This window comes from Balaenoptera borealis, assembly GCF_965194805.1.
Source record: "Balaenoptera borealis genome assembly, chromosome: 12".
Taxonomy (NCBI): Eukaryota; Metazoa; Chordata; class Mammalia; order Artiodactyla; family Balaenopteridae; genus Balaenoptera; species Balaenoptera borealis.
The window spans coordinates 46,064,582-46,078,822 of record NC_138869.1 but is presented as its reverse complement, the minus strand read 5'-3'; the positions used below and the strand labels follow the sequence as shown (position 1 = coordinate 46,078,822).

At 45.2% G+C, this 14,241-nt stretch overlaps 1 protein-coding gene across 9 annotated transcripts in view; it reads right to left on the bottom strand.

Moving 5' to 3' along the window:
- Positions 1-14,241, bottom strand: part of SLC6A20 (solute carrier family 6 member 20) — a 150,714-nt gene that overhangs the window by 112,210 nt on the left and 24,263 nt on the right. For all 9 annotated transcript variants that reach the window (XM_082347372.1, XM_082347374.1, XM_082347377.1 and 6 more), the window contains 3 exons: positions 11,869-11,979; positions 10,650-10,891; positions 9,225-9,387 (listed from right to left, as the gene is read on the bottom strand). In XM_082347372.1, coding sequence (XP_082203498.1) covers positions 9,225-9,387; positions 10,650-10,891; positions 11,869-11,979 — 516 coding nt within the window. The remainder of the gene's footprint in view (positions 1-9,224; positions 9,388-10,649; positions 10,892-11,868; positions 11,980-14,241) is intronic.

The window sequence follows — 14,241 nt, the reverse complement described above, 5'->3', positions numbered from 1 at the left end:
TGGAAATAGAGCCTCAACTCCTGGTTGAAAGGGCTCATGGCGGGGGGCGGGGAGCACCCCCTGGCTGCCAGTAGCAGAGCAGCAGAAGCAGACACTGGGGAAAGCTTCCATTGCAGGTCTGAATTGGGTTACCTGTAAGACCACCAGAGATGATCAAGCAGTGAGCTTGCAACCCGAGATTTATAAACTGACCAGAAAACATGCCACTATGAGTGAAGAGTCAGCAGGAATAAGAACTAAGATTTCAGCACCCTTCCCCTGGAATGGCAGATGTTGGATTGTCAGATTCAAAATATAGGTCAGCTCAACTGCATACCAATGGGGACAATGGTATTCATCCGCCCTGGGTGCAGACCATAAGGGAGTGATCACTTGCAGAGAATTTAGAAACAACAACAGAACCTACTAAAGGTGGCCTGCTTTTTATTACCTTGAGCCAACAGTGCTAAACAGTGTCACTGATAATACATGCCCCCAGAAGAGAGCTGGGATGCAATAAAGGTAAACAAACAAAATAGCAAGCATGCAGGTCAATACAGACACTGTTGTATAAAATAACAATAGCATCCAATTTATCAGTTTAAAAAGAATTAGGGGGCTTCCCTGGTGGCGCAGTGGTTAAGAATCTGCCTGCCAATGCAGGGGACACGGGTTCGAGCCCTGGTCTGGGAAGATCCCACATGCCGCGGAGCGACTAAGCCGTGAGCCACAACTACTGAGCCTGCGTGTCTGGAGCCTGTGCTCCGCGACGGGAGAGGCCGCGACGGTGAGAGGCCCGTGCACCGCGATGAAGAGTGGCCCCCGCTCGCCGCAACTGGAGAAAGCCCTCGCACAGAAATGAAGACCCAACACAGCCAAAAATAAATATAAATTAATTAATTAATTTTAAAAAAATCCGGCTTAAAAAAAAAAAAAAAGAGGAACTTCCCTGGTGGCTCAGTGGTTAAGAATTCACCTGCCAATTCAGGGGACACGGGTTCGATCCCTGGTCCGGGAAGATCCCACAAGCCACAGAGCAACTATGCCCGTGCGCCACAACTACTGAGCCCTCGTGCCTAGAGCCCGTGCTCTGCAACAATAAAAGCCACTGCAATGAAAAGCCCGGCCCTCACACCGCAGAGAAAAGTAGCCCCCCACTCACCGCAACCCCGCGCACAGCATCGAAGACCCAATGCAGCCAAAAAAAAAAAAAAAAAAAAAATCTGTTAACCTTTAAAAAAATAAAAAGAATTGGACATAAAAGGTATTTACAACAGGAGGGGTGAGTGAAAGTGTCTGAAAGTCCTTTTACTGAACTCAAGGTATAGTTTAACTTTAGACTTTGTTAAATATTCATGGAAAATTCAAGTGGAAAAAAGTCTAAATAAATCAATAACCACACAATTCTTGGGCACTGAGCCAAACTCAAAAATAAGTGAGGAAAATTCCCAGGTGCCAAAAACAAAAAAGAAATTTGAACTGAGAGCAGGAACACAAGCAGGCCTCAGAAGTCATCTGAACAGGATCCAGGCCTTAAAGGCAGGGGCTGAGGTCTGGGGATCTGCTGACACCCTGGTAGGGAGGGTCGTGCCACAGGTCAGTGTAAGCAGGGAGGAAGGAGTAACAAAGTGTTGCCTCATCCATGAAATGACCTGGAATGGCTCCACCTATGAAATCAAGGGGCCAAAAAAACTCCAGGGTACCTTACTGGCAAGCAGAGCTATGGGGCTTTACTGTTCCCTCTTCTTGAAAGGCATTCTCTAGAGACACTTTCTAGAGGCAGTCTCTAGAAGTATTTACATTAAATATAAGAATTAGACAAACATGCCCACTCTCATTTGCACTTCCACTGTGCTAGAAAAAAATTCCTAGGATCCGCAGGTGCCATAAGAGTTACACAGAAAAGTAAAGCAAATATATAGACAAATATGAGAATAAGAGAATTCATCAAGGTTGCTAGATAAAAGACCAACACAAAAACTGTTAGCTTTCTTTTGCAATGAAAACCAGCAATGGTAGAAATTGGGAAATGAACGACACTATTTACAATAGGAACAAAACAATAAGGTTCATAGACATAAAGGTAATCAAAGATCTGCCAGGATTTTGTGGAGAAAATTAGTTGCAGAATATAAAAGAAGACTTCAGTGAATGATGAGAAAAAGCCTGTTCCTAAATCAGAAGTCACAGTTGAAAAAATATTGATTGTTCCCAAATTACATTATAGTCAGTGCAATTCTAATAAAAGTTAAAGGGATTTCCCACCCCCCAGTGGAACTTGTCAAATTGACCTGAAAATTAATGTGAAAAATAAAGGTCCTAGGGACTTCCCTGGTGGCACAGGGGATAAGACTCCACACTCCCAATGCACGGGGCCTGGGTTCTATCCCTGGTCAGGGAACTAGATCCCACATGCATGCCACAACCAAGAAGCACGTGAGCCTTAACTAAGGAGCCCACGTGCTGCAACTAAGGAGCCTGCCTGCCTCAACTAAGAGCTGGTGCAACCAAATAAATATTTTTTTAAAAAAAGTCCTAGGGCTTCCCTGGTGGCGCAGTGGTTGAGAGTCTGCCTGCTAATGCAGGGGACACGGGTTCGAGCCCTGGTCTGGGAAGATCCCACATGCCACGGAGCAGCTGGGCCCGGGAGCCACAACTACTGAGCCTGCGCGTCTGGAGCCTGTGCCCCGCAACGGGAGGGGCCGCGATAGTGAAAGGCCCGCACACCGCGATGAAGAGCGGTCCCCACACCGCGATGAAGAGTGGCCCCCACTTGCCTCAACTAGAGAAAGCCCTCGCACGAACCGAAGACCCAGCACAGCCAAAAATAAATAAATAAATAAATAAAAATAAAAGTAGCTATAAAAAAAAAAAAAAAAAAAAAGTCCTAGAATGTTGCTAAAATGGCCACACTACGCAAAGCAATCTACAGATTTAATGAGATCCTTATCAAATTATGCATGGCATTTTTCACAGACCAGAACAAATAATCCTTTATATGGAACCAAAAAAGACTCAGAATTGCCAAAGCAATCCTGAGGAAAAAGAACACAGCAGGAGACATAACCCTCCCAGACTTCAGAAAATACTAAGCTACAGTAAAGAAAACTGTCATGGTCACGAAAACAGACATATGGATCAATGGAACAGAATAGAGAGGCCAGAAATAAACCTACACACCTATGGTCAATTAATCTTCAACAAAGAAAGCAAGAATTTACAATGGAGAAAAGACAGTCTTTTCAGCAAATAGCATTGGAAGCTGAACAGCCGCAAATAAAGTTAGAACACACCCTCACACCATACACAAAAATAAGCTCAAAAAGGATTAAAGTCTTAAATACAAGATATGACACCATAAAACCCCAGAAGAGAACATAGGCAAAATATTCTCTGACATAAATCATACCGTTTTCTTAGGTCAGACTCAAGGCAACAGAAATAAAAGCAAACCTACCAATGGACCCAATCAAACATAAAGCTTTTGCACATCGAAGGAAACCATGAACAAAAAGACAACTACGGACTAGGAGAAAATATTTCAAAATGATGCAACCTACAAGGGCTAAATTTCAAAAATATACCAACAGCATGTACAACTCAACAATAAATCAACCCAATCAAAAAAATGGAAAAAAGACCTAAAACAACACTTCTCCAAAAATATATATATATATGGCCAAAAGGCACAAGGAAATAGTTCAACATATATAATTATGACACAAATACAAATCAAAACTACAACAAGTTGTAACCTCACAGCAGTAGGAAAGACAATCAGCCTGGTCAAAAAAACCCAAAAAGTCTACATACAATAAATACGGGACAGTGTCTGGAGAACAAGGAACCCCTGTTAGCGGGAAGGTAAATTGGTAAGAGCACAATGGACAGCAGTAGGGAAGGTCCTTAAATATTGAAAAACAGAGCTCCCATAAGGTCCAGCAATGCCACTCCTGGGCAAATATCTGGAGAAAACCATCCTTCGAATACACACATGGACCCCAACAGTCGTTGAGGTAAGATTTACAATAGCCGAGGCATCGAAACTACCGAAATGTCCATCGAGTTGAATGAATGGATAAAGAAAACGCCATACGTGTCACAGTGGACTATTAGCGAGAAAACAGAACAAAATCATGCCATTTGCAGCAACATGGATCAGGAGGTGATCTAACTAAGTCCAATAAGTCAGAGTAAGACAAATATATCACTTACAGGTGGAATCTAAAAAAGGATACAGATGAACTAATTGACAAAACAAAAACAGACTCATAGCCTTAGATAAGTAATTTAGAATTACCAAAGGGGGAAGTTGCAGAGGGGGGAGAGAGAAATTAGGAGGCTGGGATTAATACATACACACTAATATATATGTATATATATAATTATAAAATAGATAATCAATGAGCACCTACTGGAGAGCACAGGGACCTCTACTCAACACTCAGTAATAACCTATGTGGGAAAAGAATCCGAAAGAGAATACGTTCTTGTATATGTATAACTGAATCAAGCTGCTGTAAAACTCAAACACAGCATTGTAAATCAACCATACTCTAATAGAAAATAAAAAATAAATTAAAAAAAAAAAAAGCAGACTATATTGCCCTGAGGCCTCGGTGACCAGGACTGGTGTGACATTCTTGGAGCCTGAGCAGGCTTGGGATCCAAGGCTGGGCTGTCACGGGGCTGAGGGAGCTGGGGAGGATGTGCCAGCAAACGAGCCCCCCCCCCCCCCTTGTATCTGTGGTGCCTGGTTCCCTCTGCATGGGACCACAATCTCTGGATCCAGATGGGTCCTCCTACTGCTGAAGCAAGCCTAGTGCACCCAAAAGATGGTGGACCCGCTGGGAGGGAAGAGCTGTGAAAAGACACCGGATCTCCACGGCTCCTGCTGGTGGTGTTCCTACCTCCAGCCTCCTTCCTTAGAGACGCCCCACCTACGAACCACATCACCATCAGCATAGCACTACTGTAGGGACTGGGAATCAGTCTGCAGGGTGAGGGGGGTGGGAAGTATCCAGACACAGGCCCTTGGGGTTTTCTTCGGGCATTTTCCATGTAATTTACAACCCAGAACATGGCTTTCTCTAAGCCTGTGGTTGCCCGAGTTACCAGAGTGGGGGCATGAAGAAATGCTGCCGCCTTGTGGCCGCTTCTCATAACAACATCCTTAAAACGCTGCTCATGGTCACTTAATATTCACAAGGCCTGCCGGGCACTAAATGATCACTGCTCTCAAGAAATGTCCTGTTGCAGGTAACGGAAAAAGAATTCAAAACAGGGCCGACTTTCAAGAAAACAATTTCAAGAGATTAACTTTCCTCACCCTGTTGTGTTTTTTTGTTTGTTTGTTTTAAAGCACGTGAAAAGATGTTCAACGTCGCCAACGAGTAGAAAAATGTAAATCAAAATGACAACGAGTTATCCCCTGGCACCAATCATCAAAAATTCTCCAAAGAATAAATGCAGCAGAGGACGTGGAGAAAGGGGAACCCAACAATGCTGTTGGGAGGAAGGTAAATTGGTAATACCCACAATGAAGAGCAGTAGGGAAGGTCCTTAAAAATTGAAAAATAGAGCTCCCATAAGATCCAGCAATCCCACTCCTGGGCAAATATCCAGAGAAAACCATCCTTCGAGTACACACATGCACCCCAGTGGTCATTGCAGTAAGATTTACGATAGCCGAGGCATCAAAACTACCGAAAATCCACCGAGATGAATGAATGGATAAACAAGATGTGCTGCATATACACAGTGGACTATTAGCCAGAAAACACAATGAAATCATGCCATTTGCAGCAACATGGATGGATCAGGAGATGATCACACTAGGTCCAGTAACTCAGACACAGTAAGACAAATATGATATCACTTACACCTGGAATCTAAAAACAGATACAAATGAAATAATTGACAAAACAAAAACAGACTCACAGCCTTAGAAAAGAAATTTAGAGTTGCCAAAGGGGGAAGTTGCAGAGGGGGGAGAGAGAAATTAGGAGGTTGGGATTAACACATACACACTAATATATATATACATATATATGTATATATGTATGTATAAAAATAGATAACCAATGAGGACCTACTGGAGAGCACAGGGACCTCTACTCAACACTCAGTAATAACCTATGTGGGAAAAGAATCTGAAAGAGAACAGGTACATGTATAACTAAATCAAGCTGCTGTAAAACTCAAACACAGCATTGTAAATCAACCATACTCCAACAGAAAGTAAAAATAAAATTTAAAAAAAAAAAAGAGGAAAAAAATGCCTACTATATTGCCCTGAGGCCTCGGTGACCTGGGCTGGTGTCACATCCCTGGAGCCTGAGCAGGATTGGGTCCCAAGGCTGGAGTATGCTGGGGCTGAGGGAGCTGGGTGGGAGGATGTGCCGGCAAAAGAGCCCCCCCTGGGACCTGTAGTGCCTGGTCCCCTCTGCATGGGACTACAATCTCCAGATCCAGGCAGGTCGTCCTACAGCTGAAGCAAGCCTAGTGCACCCAAAGTACGGTGGACCCTCCTGGGTAGGAAGAGCTTTGAAAAGTCACCTGGTCTTCATGGGTTTGGTGGTGGGGTTCCCACCTCTAGCCTCGTTCCTTAGAGGCGCCCCCCCTACGTACCACAGCACCATCTGCATAGCACTTTTGCAGGGGTTGGGGATCAGTCTGTGGGGTGAGGGGATGAAGTAACGAGACGAGACGTAAGCCCTCGGGGTTTTCTTAGGGCATTTTCCATGTAATTTACAACCCAGGAATACGACTTTCTCTAAGGCTCTGGTTGCCGGAGTTACCAGAGTGGGGCATGAAGAAATGCTGCCGCCTTGTGGCCATTTCTCATAACAACATCCTTAAAAGGGGGCTTATGGGCACTTAATATTCGCAGGGCCTGCTGGGCAGTAAATGACCCCTGGTCTAAAGAAATATCCTGTTGTAGGTAACAGAAAAAGAATTCAAAACAGGGCCGACTTTCAAGAAGCCAATTTCAAGAGTTTAGCTTTACTCACACTGTTTAAAAAAAAAAAAAAGCACAGGGATAGATATTCAACATCGCTAATTATTAGAGAAATGCAAATCAAAACTTGGACAAGGTATTATCTCGCACCAGTCAGAATGGCCATCAGCAAACGTCCACAAAGCATAAATGCAGAATAGGGTGTGGAGAAAAGGGAAGCTGCCTACACGCTGCTGGAGGGAATGGAAATTTGTGACAGCCACTATGGCGAACAATCTGCAGCTTCTTTAAAAAACTAAAAATAGAGCTACCATACGATCCTGCAATCCCAGTCATGGGCGTAATCCCAGAGAACACCATCATTCAGAAAGACACATGCACCCCAGCCTTTGTTGCAGCACTGTTTACAACAGCCAAGACATGGAAGCAACCAAAATGTCCATTGACAGAGGAATGGATAGAAAAGATGTGGTGAATATATACGATGGAATATTACTCAGCCATAAAAAATGAAATAGTGCCATTTGCAGCAACAAGGATGGACCTAGAGATGATCATCCTAAATGAAGTAAGTCAGACAGATAACGACAAATATCATGACATAATTTACAGGTGGAATCTGAAAATTGATACAAATGTACCAATTTACAAAACAGAAAGACTCTCAGATTTAGAAAAGAAACTTACAGTTACCAAACGGGAAAAGTGGGGTGGAGGAGGTATAACTTGGGAGGTTGGGATTAACATATACACACTAATATATATAAAAGAGATACCAACAAAGACCTACTCTATAGCACAGGGAATTCTACTCAACACCCTTTAATAACGTATAGGGGAAAAGAATCTGAAAAAGAATAGATCTATGTCTATGTATAACTGAATCAGGTTGCTGGATGTCTAAAACAAACACAAGAGTGTATATCAACTATACTCCAAAATAAAATAAAATTAAATTCAACAAAGTTTGAAAAACTAAAGTATGACAGAAATGAACTTATCTATGAAAGAACAAAAGACATACATAGAGAATAGACTTGTGGTTGCCTAGGAGGGTGGGGGGAGGGTTTGATTGGGGGTTTCAGACCTGCAGATGGAAACTATACATATAGAATGGATAAACCAGAAGGTAGTATTCTACAGCACAGGGAACTATGTTCAATATCCTGTAATACCCCATAACAGAAAAGAATATGAAAAAGAATATATACGTATAACTGACTCACTTTGATGTATATAAGAAAGTAACACAATACTTCAATTGTTAAAAAAAAAAAAAGTTGCCAGCATAGCAAATATAATTCTGTAAAATATAAATAAAGGTGATTTTAGTAGCAAAAGTTTTGTGGAAAAACCCAAATGTCTATCAGTAAGGGAATCCCTAGGGAATTCCCTGGTTGTCCAGTGGTTAGGACTCTGGTCTTCCACTGCCGCTGGCCTGGGTCCAGTAAACTGTAGGATATTTGAATGATGGAATAAAATGTAGCTCTTACAATGAATGAATGGGAGTCCATATGTATCACCAGAGACAAGTCTCAAAAATGAAATGTTGAATGAGAAAGATATCTCCCAGGACCTCTTATTTCTAGTTAAAAACTGTGAAGCAAAACAACAATATAACTCATAAATATATACGGGTAATAAGGACGTCAAAATGAAGGTTCTGGCCTCTGGGGAGTAGTGAAAGCTTTGCGGACAGTAACAAAGGGGATTTTACCTTTATCTCTGAAATGTTTTCTTTTACATCAAAAAAATCTGAGCCCAAAATGACAAAATATTTACAATTTTTCATTCTGAGAGATGGATAGATGTGTGTTTGTTATATTATTCTTTATACTTTCCTCTATTTTTAAATTTTAAAAAGAGAAAATTTAAAGGAAGAAAGGACACAGGGAACCCAAAGGAACTGTGTAGAGACTGGGATTCCTGTGCAGCACTTGGGGAGACTAGTGGGCAGAGTTCTCGTCCTCTAAGAGGCACAAGGAAGATATATAGATATATATATAGATATATATATATATATATAGTTGTTGTTGTTTTGGTTTTTTTGTTTGTTTGTTTTCACACCACACACAGCATGTGGGATCTTAGTTCCCCGACCAGGGATCAAACCCGTGGCCCCTGCATTGAAAGCGTGGAGTCTTAACCACTGGATCGCCAGGGAAGTCCCGAGTTTTCCCTGATTTTCACGGGATGTGCATACCCCTCAAGTTGCACTTTCTCTAGAGCAGCTCCCAGAGGGCCCTGTGAAGCGTGTGGGGAGAAGCAAGCCGAGAAACCTTACCGTTTCCAGCTCCGATTCCAAGCTGCAGTTTTTAATCTGTGGGAACACCTCGCTGTACTTGCTGGGGTAGGCAGACGCCAGGTAACTTTTCACCTCCTCCAGGTTGCTGACTGTCAAAAAGCCATCTTCAAGGTCGAAAGAATTGGTCAGCAGCAGAATCACCCTGCAGAGCAGAGCAGCTGATTGACCTTTGCTGATTACAAAGGCCGCTGTCACCAAACCCTCTGCCTCTTCTGATTAGGTGAGGTCGCTCCAACAAAGGGAATCTGCTGACTGGTGAGCTTTTAAAGGGCAGGGTGATTGTGAACGGCTTTGAAGAAGCCTCAGATAGGAACAGTGATGATCAAAGGAACCAAACCCACGCAGCTGGGCTATTTTAACCTCTGGACCAACATTGTCTGACAGAACTTCCTGTGATAATTGGTATGTTCTCCATCACTGCTGTCCAATATGGTACCCACTAGCCACATGTGGCAACTGAGTACTCGAATGAGGCTAGTGCAACTGAGGAACTGATTTAAAAGAATTTACATTGAAATGGAAACCAATTTAAATCAAAATTTAAATCAATTTAAAATTTTAGTTAATTTTTTTAAACTTATTTATTTTATTTTTGGCTGCACTGGGTCTTCATTGCTCCACGCGGGCTTTCTCTAGTTGCGGTGAGCGGGGGCTACTCTTTGTTGCAGTGCACGGGCTTCTCATTGCAGTGGCTTCTCTTGTTGCGGTGCATGGGCTCTAGGCGCGCGGGCTTCAGTAGTTGTGGCTCACGGGCTTAGTAGTTGTGGCTCGCGGGCTCTAGATTGCAGGCTCAGTAGTTGTGGCGCACAGGCTTAGTTGCTCCGTGGCATTTGGGATCTTCCCGGACCAGGGCTCGAACCCGTGTCCCCTGCATTGGCAGGCAGATTCTCAACCACTGCACCACCAGGGAAGTCCCCCAAATTTTAGTTAATTTTAAATCAATTTACATTTCAATGTTTACACTAGCACCTTGTGGCTAGTGACTACTGTATTGGACAGCACACCTTCTGGATGATGTTTCTTATATTTTGGGTAAGGGGCAGCAGAAAGTAGATCCTGCAATCTCCATGACTCAGCTGGAGAGCTCTTGGTTACTTCTGAGGTGGGGAGATGGGGCAGAAGAAACTAAGGTTTATCTGTTGAATGCCCTATTGGTGCTAAGTGCTTTGCATACACAAAACTGCCCTCATCCCTTCAGGCAGACGCCGACTTGCCTCATGCTCATCAGCTGCTGGTGGTTCTGATTTGAACCCTGGATTGAGGACAGCAAAGCCTGTGCCCTTTGCCCCACACCCCTTGAATTCTGGTGCCTGCCTCCTCCCAGGGACCCTTTCAGCTCTGGCCTTTGGAGGTTCACTGCCCCCCCCCTTGAGGCCTGGGGCCCACCGTATGGCCCAGGCTTACTTGTTCAAGCAGCTTTCGTAGTTGAAGGTGGCCTTGAAGCCGTAGATGGAGAAGGTGACGACGCTGGCAAAGATGGAGGTGGAGCTGTTGATGATGGACACGATGACGGTGTGCTTCTGGCAGTCGTTGGAGGGCTCGTTGTAGCTGGCGAAGGCGATGAGGCTGCCGAACCCCAAGCCGAGCGAGAAGAAGATCTGGGTGGCTGCGTTGATCCAGGCCTTGGGGTTGGCCAGCTGCTCCATCTGGAAAGCCAGCGGGGACAGTGCTGGAGAGCCCCGGGTGGGAATCCCAGGCTCTCAGGTCAGCAGGGGGCAGGAGGCCCGGAGAGGGGAAGGAACTTGCCCGTGGCACACAGCCAGCCAGAGGCAGGCCTGGGCCCCGAACCCAGCTCTCCTGGCCCCATGCGTGCCCAGCCCGGTCCTCAGCAGATAAAACGCATCCTCATGTCCTACCCTCCACTGCCTCTTACCCACAGGAGGTGTGCAATTGAAAAGTGTAGGGTAAAATAACTTTGAAAGGTTTTGAGCCCCTGATCCATGACCCAGGCACTGCACGGGTCTGGGCCTCCAGAAATGGCAGTGCTGGTGTCTAGGTCTGGGTTGTACCCCAGCACTAATATTAGGGGGCATTTGGAAGGTGATGGGGGCACTAATGGGGGGGTGCTGCCAAAGTCATTTTGTTTCCAGGGACCAGATTTGCTAAATGAATAACTTGCCCTGCCCCAAAGGCAATGGTGGCCTCCCTTGATTAGCATCAGCTATGGGGTGACTGGGGAGCGGGGTGCCTGGGACCGGATCACGGAGAGCCCTGCGGAGTATGGAGGCACCGCTGTCGGGAGCGGGGCGCGTGGAGGTGCGAGCAGGAGGGTGAGCTGACTGGCGTGACGCTCCTGGTAAACAACTTGGTGCACAGGCTGGAGGGAGGGTTTGGGGTGAGACTGGGGTGAAGGCCAGATGTGGGGCTGGGGTAGCAGTCGGTTGGGGGCAGTGAGGACGAAGAGGAGGGTGGACGGAAGACTTAATGCCCCAGAATTAGCAGGGCAAAGGGACTGCCTGTCTGAGGACGGAATCCACGCCCCTCCACTGCCTGGCGGGCTCACACCCACCTTCCCCGGGTCCACTACTGTTCCCCCCACCCTTGGTCTTCCCCCTTCCACCCATCCTGGAAGGTGGCAGGATGCATGGGGGTGCCCTCGGGACCCCTCCCCTCCAGCCCATACCTTGGGAGTGAACATGTATGCCAGGCCGTTGGTGGCTCCGTGGAGCGTGAGGCCCCTGACCAGGTAGATCATGAGCACGCAGTAGGGCAGCAACGCAGTGAAGTACACCACCTGCGGGCACCAGAGGGCAGAGTCAGCCTCCTGGAGATGCAGTGACTACAGGGCCCTTTTGCCCAGGGCAGACCCGCCATCCCCCTGAAACACCATGGCACTGTCTTGGCTGTTCGGGCTACTGATAGCTGGAAAGGTATCGAGATTCTTGGTCAGGCACAGGTTCCGAGTTTGGGAAACTGGGTGGTGGGAGGTGGATGCCCACGTGTGTGACCACCAGGAAATCTCTTATTTAGTGGAGACGAGGGAACAGGTCCTAGAGACCTCTGTCCTCCACCCTCCCTTCAACCCGAACTTCTTCCAGAAAGGATTTGAGGCAGCCCACAAAAATACATAATCACATCAACATTTTAAAACTGCTAGATAAAGATATCTGTGTAAAAAGAAAATGTGGGCAATCCAGTAAGATAAGCCCAAAGAAAAAGGCAGCCCACAGAATAGGTGTGTGAGGTGCTACCCAGTTTCTGAGCCAGATTGATCTCTGAGCTTCCTCGTGGCCCAAGCAAAGCAGGAAGCACAATCGCTTACAAGATTTATATTGTCTCTGAAAGGAAAAAAAAAGTCCAAGAGGTTGGAGGAATGTCAGGTATCCCCAGGACTGGGGCCTGAGAGAAGCTTAGCCATGGGTGCCATAAAGGAAAAGTCTTGACACTGGTGTCCCTATAATAAATACAATAGAAATTCAGTGATTTTTTTATGAAAGGCCTCACTTCCAGAGGCTTTAAAATTGCACATCAATGGAATTTTTTGTGAACCAAAACCTTTCCCTGCTGACATACGTCATGGGTTCAGTAATGTTTTATCTTTGGTTTTCATGGTGGATTTAGAAGTAGCCTCTCATATTCTGGGTAATTTTAACTTTTACAAAGCCTTACAATAGGGACCTTCAAGTGCATGGATGCCCATCTAGGACTGGAATTTCTTTTCTGTATATCAACTCGTATGTGCACAAGAGCCCCATATATAAAGCAATGAAATACTTTGCAAGTTTTTTTGTTCGTTTGTTTGGTGAGAGCAGTTCCCTTAATGTTTACATCCTCCTATGAGAAATATAGCTGGTGACCCAAGTCCAGATGAGCCTGAGTTGCACCTGGCCCTCCATTCCCACTGAGGTGTGGCACCCATCTTCCCATAAATTTCCAAGGCCACCAGAGTGGTGCTCTGTCCCCTCTCACCCTGGGAATGGCAGGCAGAAGCGGGGTGTGTCTACTATGATTGCTTCTTAACTGAAAATATTGTACTTGAGATGAGTAATAAATCCACCTGAGATTACAAGAAGATAAGCCAGGTCTGAGGTGGAAATGGATAGGTGGAAAGAGAGGGCATCCGGCGAGTGAGCTGAAGGAAATCAAGAGACAACAGGGGAGGGGTGACCCATGTCCATAACCACTGGACACTTAGAGGACACTTAGAGCAAGCCCTTGGAATCTCCCCCCGTCCCCTCAGGTGAACAAGTTTCCCGGAAGGCTCTCTGGAGTCGAGACCAGGCTGGCTCACTTCTCCCCCATCAGGGAAGCTGGCAGGATTGCTGGACACATGATCCAGCCTCAACTATTGGGAAAAACCATTTCTAAATAATCTGAAAAAAAAATCTTGGAGGGGTAAAAAGCAGATTCCAGCAGAGAAGGCCAGGATATGGCACACAGTCTTTAACAAAATTAATCCCCGTAAATAGAGCTGTTGGAGCTCATACAACTCAACAACAACAACAAAACACAACCCAATCCAAAAATGGGCAGAAGACCTAAATAGACATTTCTCCAAAGAAGACATACAGATGGCCAAGAGGCACATGAAAAGATGCTCAACATTGCTAATCATTAGAGAAATGCAAATCAAAACTGCAATGAGGTACCACCTCACACTGGTCAGAATGGCCATCATTAAAAAGTCTACAAATAACAAATGCTGGAGAGGGTGTGGAGGAAAGGGAACCCTCCTACACTGTTGGTGGGAATGTAAGTTGGTGCAGCCACTATGGAAAACTAGTGTGGAAGTTCCTCAGAAAACTAAAATAGAGTTGCCATGTGATCCAGCAATCCCACTCCTGGGCATATATCCAGACAAAATTATAATTCAAAAAGCTACATGCACCCCTATGTTCACAGCGGCACTGTTTGCAATGCCCAAGACATGGAAACAACCTAAATGTCCATCGACAGATGAATGGGTAAAGAAGATGTGGTATATGTAAACAATGGACTATTACTCAGCCATAAAAAGAATGAAATAATGCCATCTGCAGCAACATGGATGGACCTA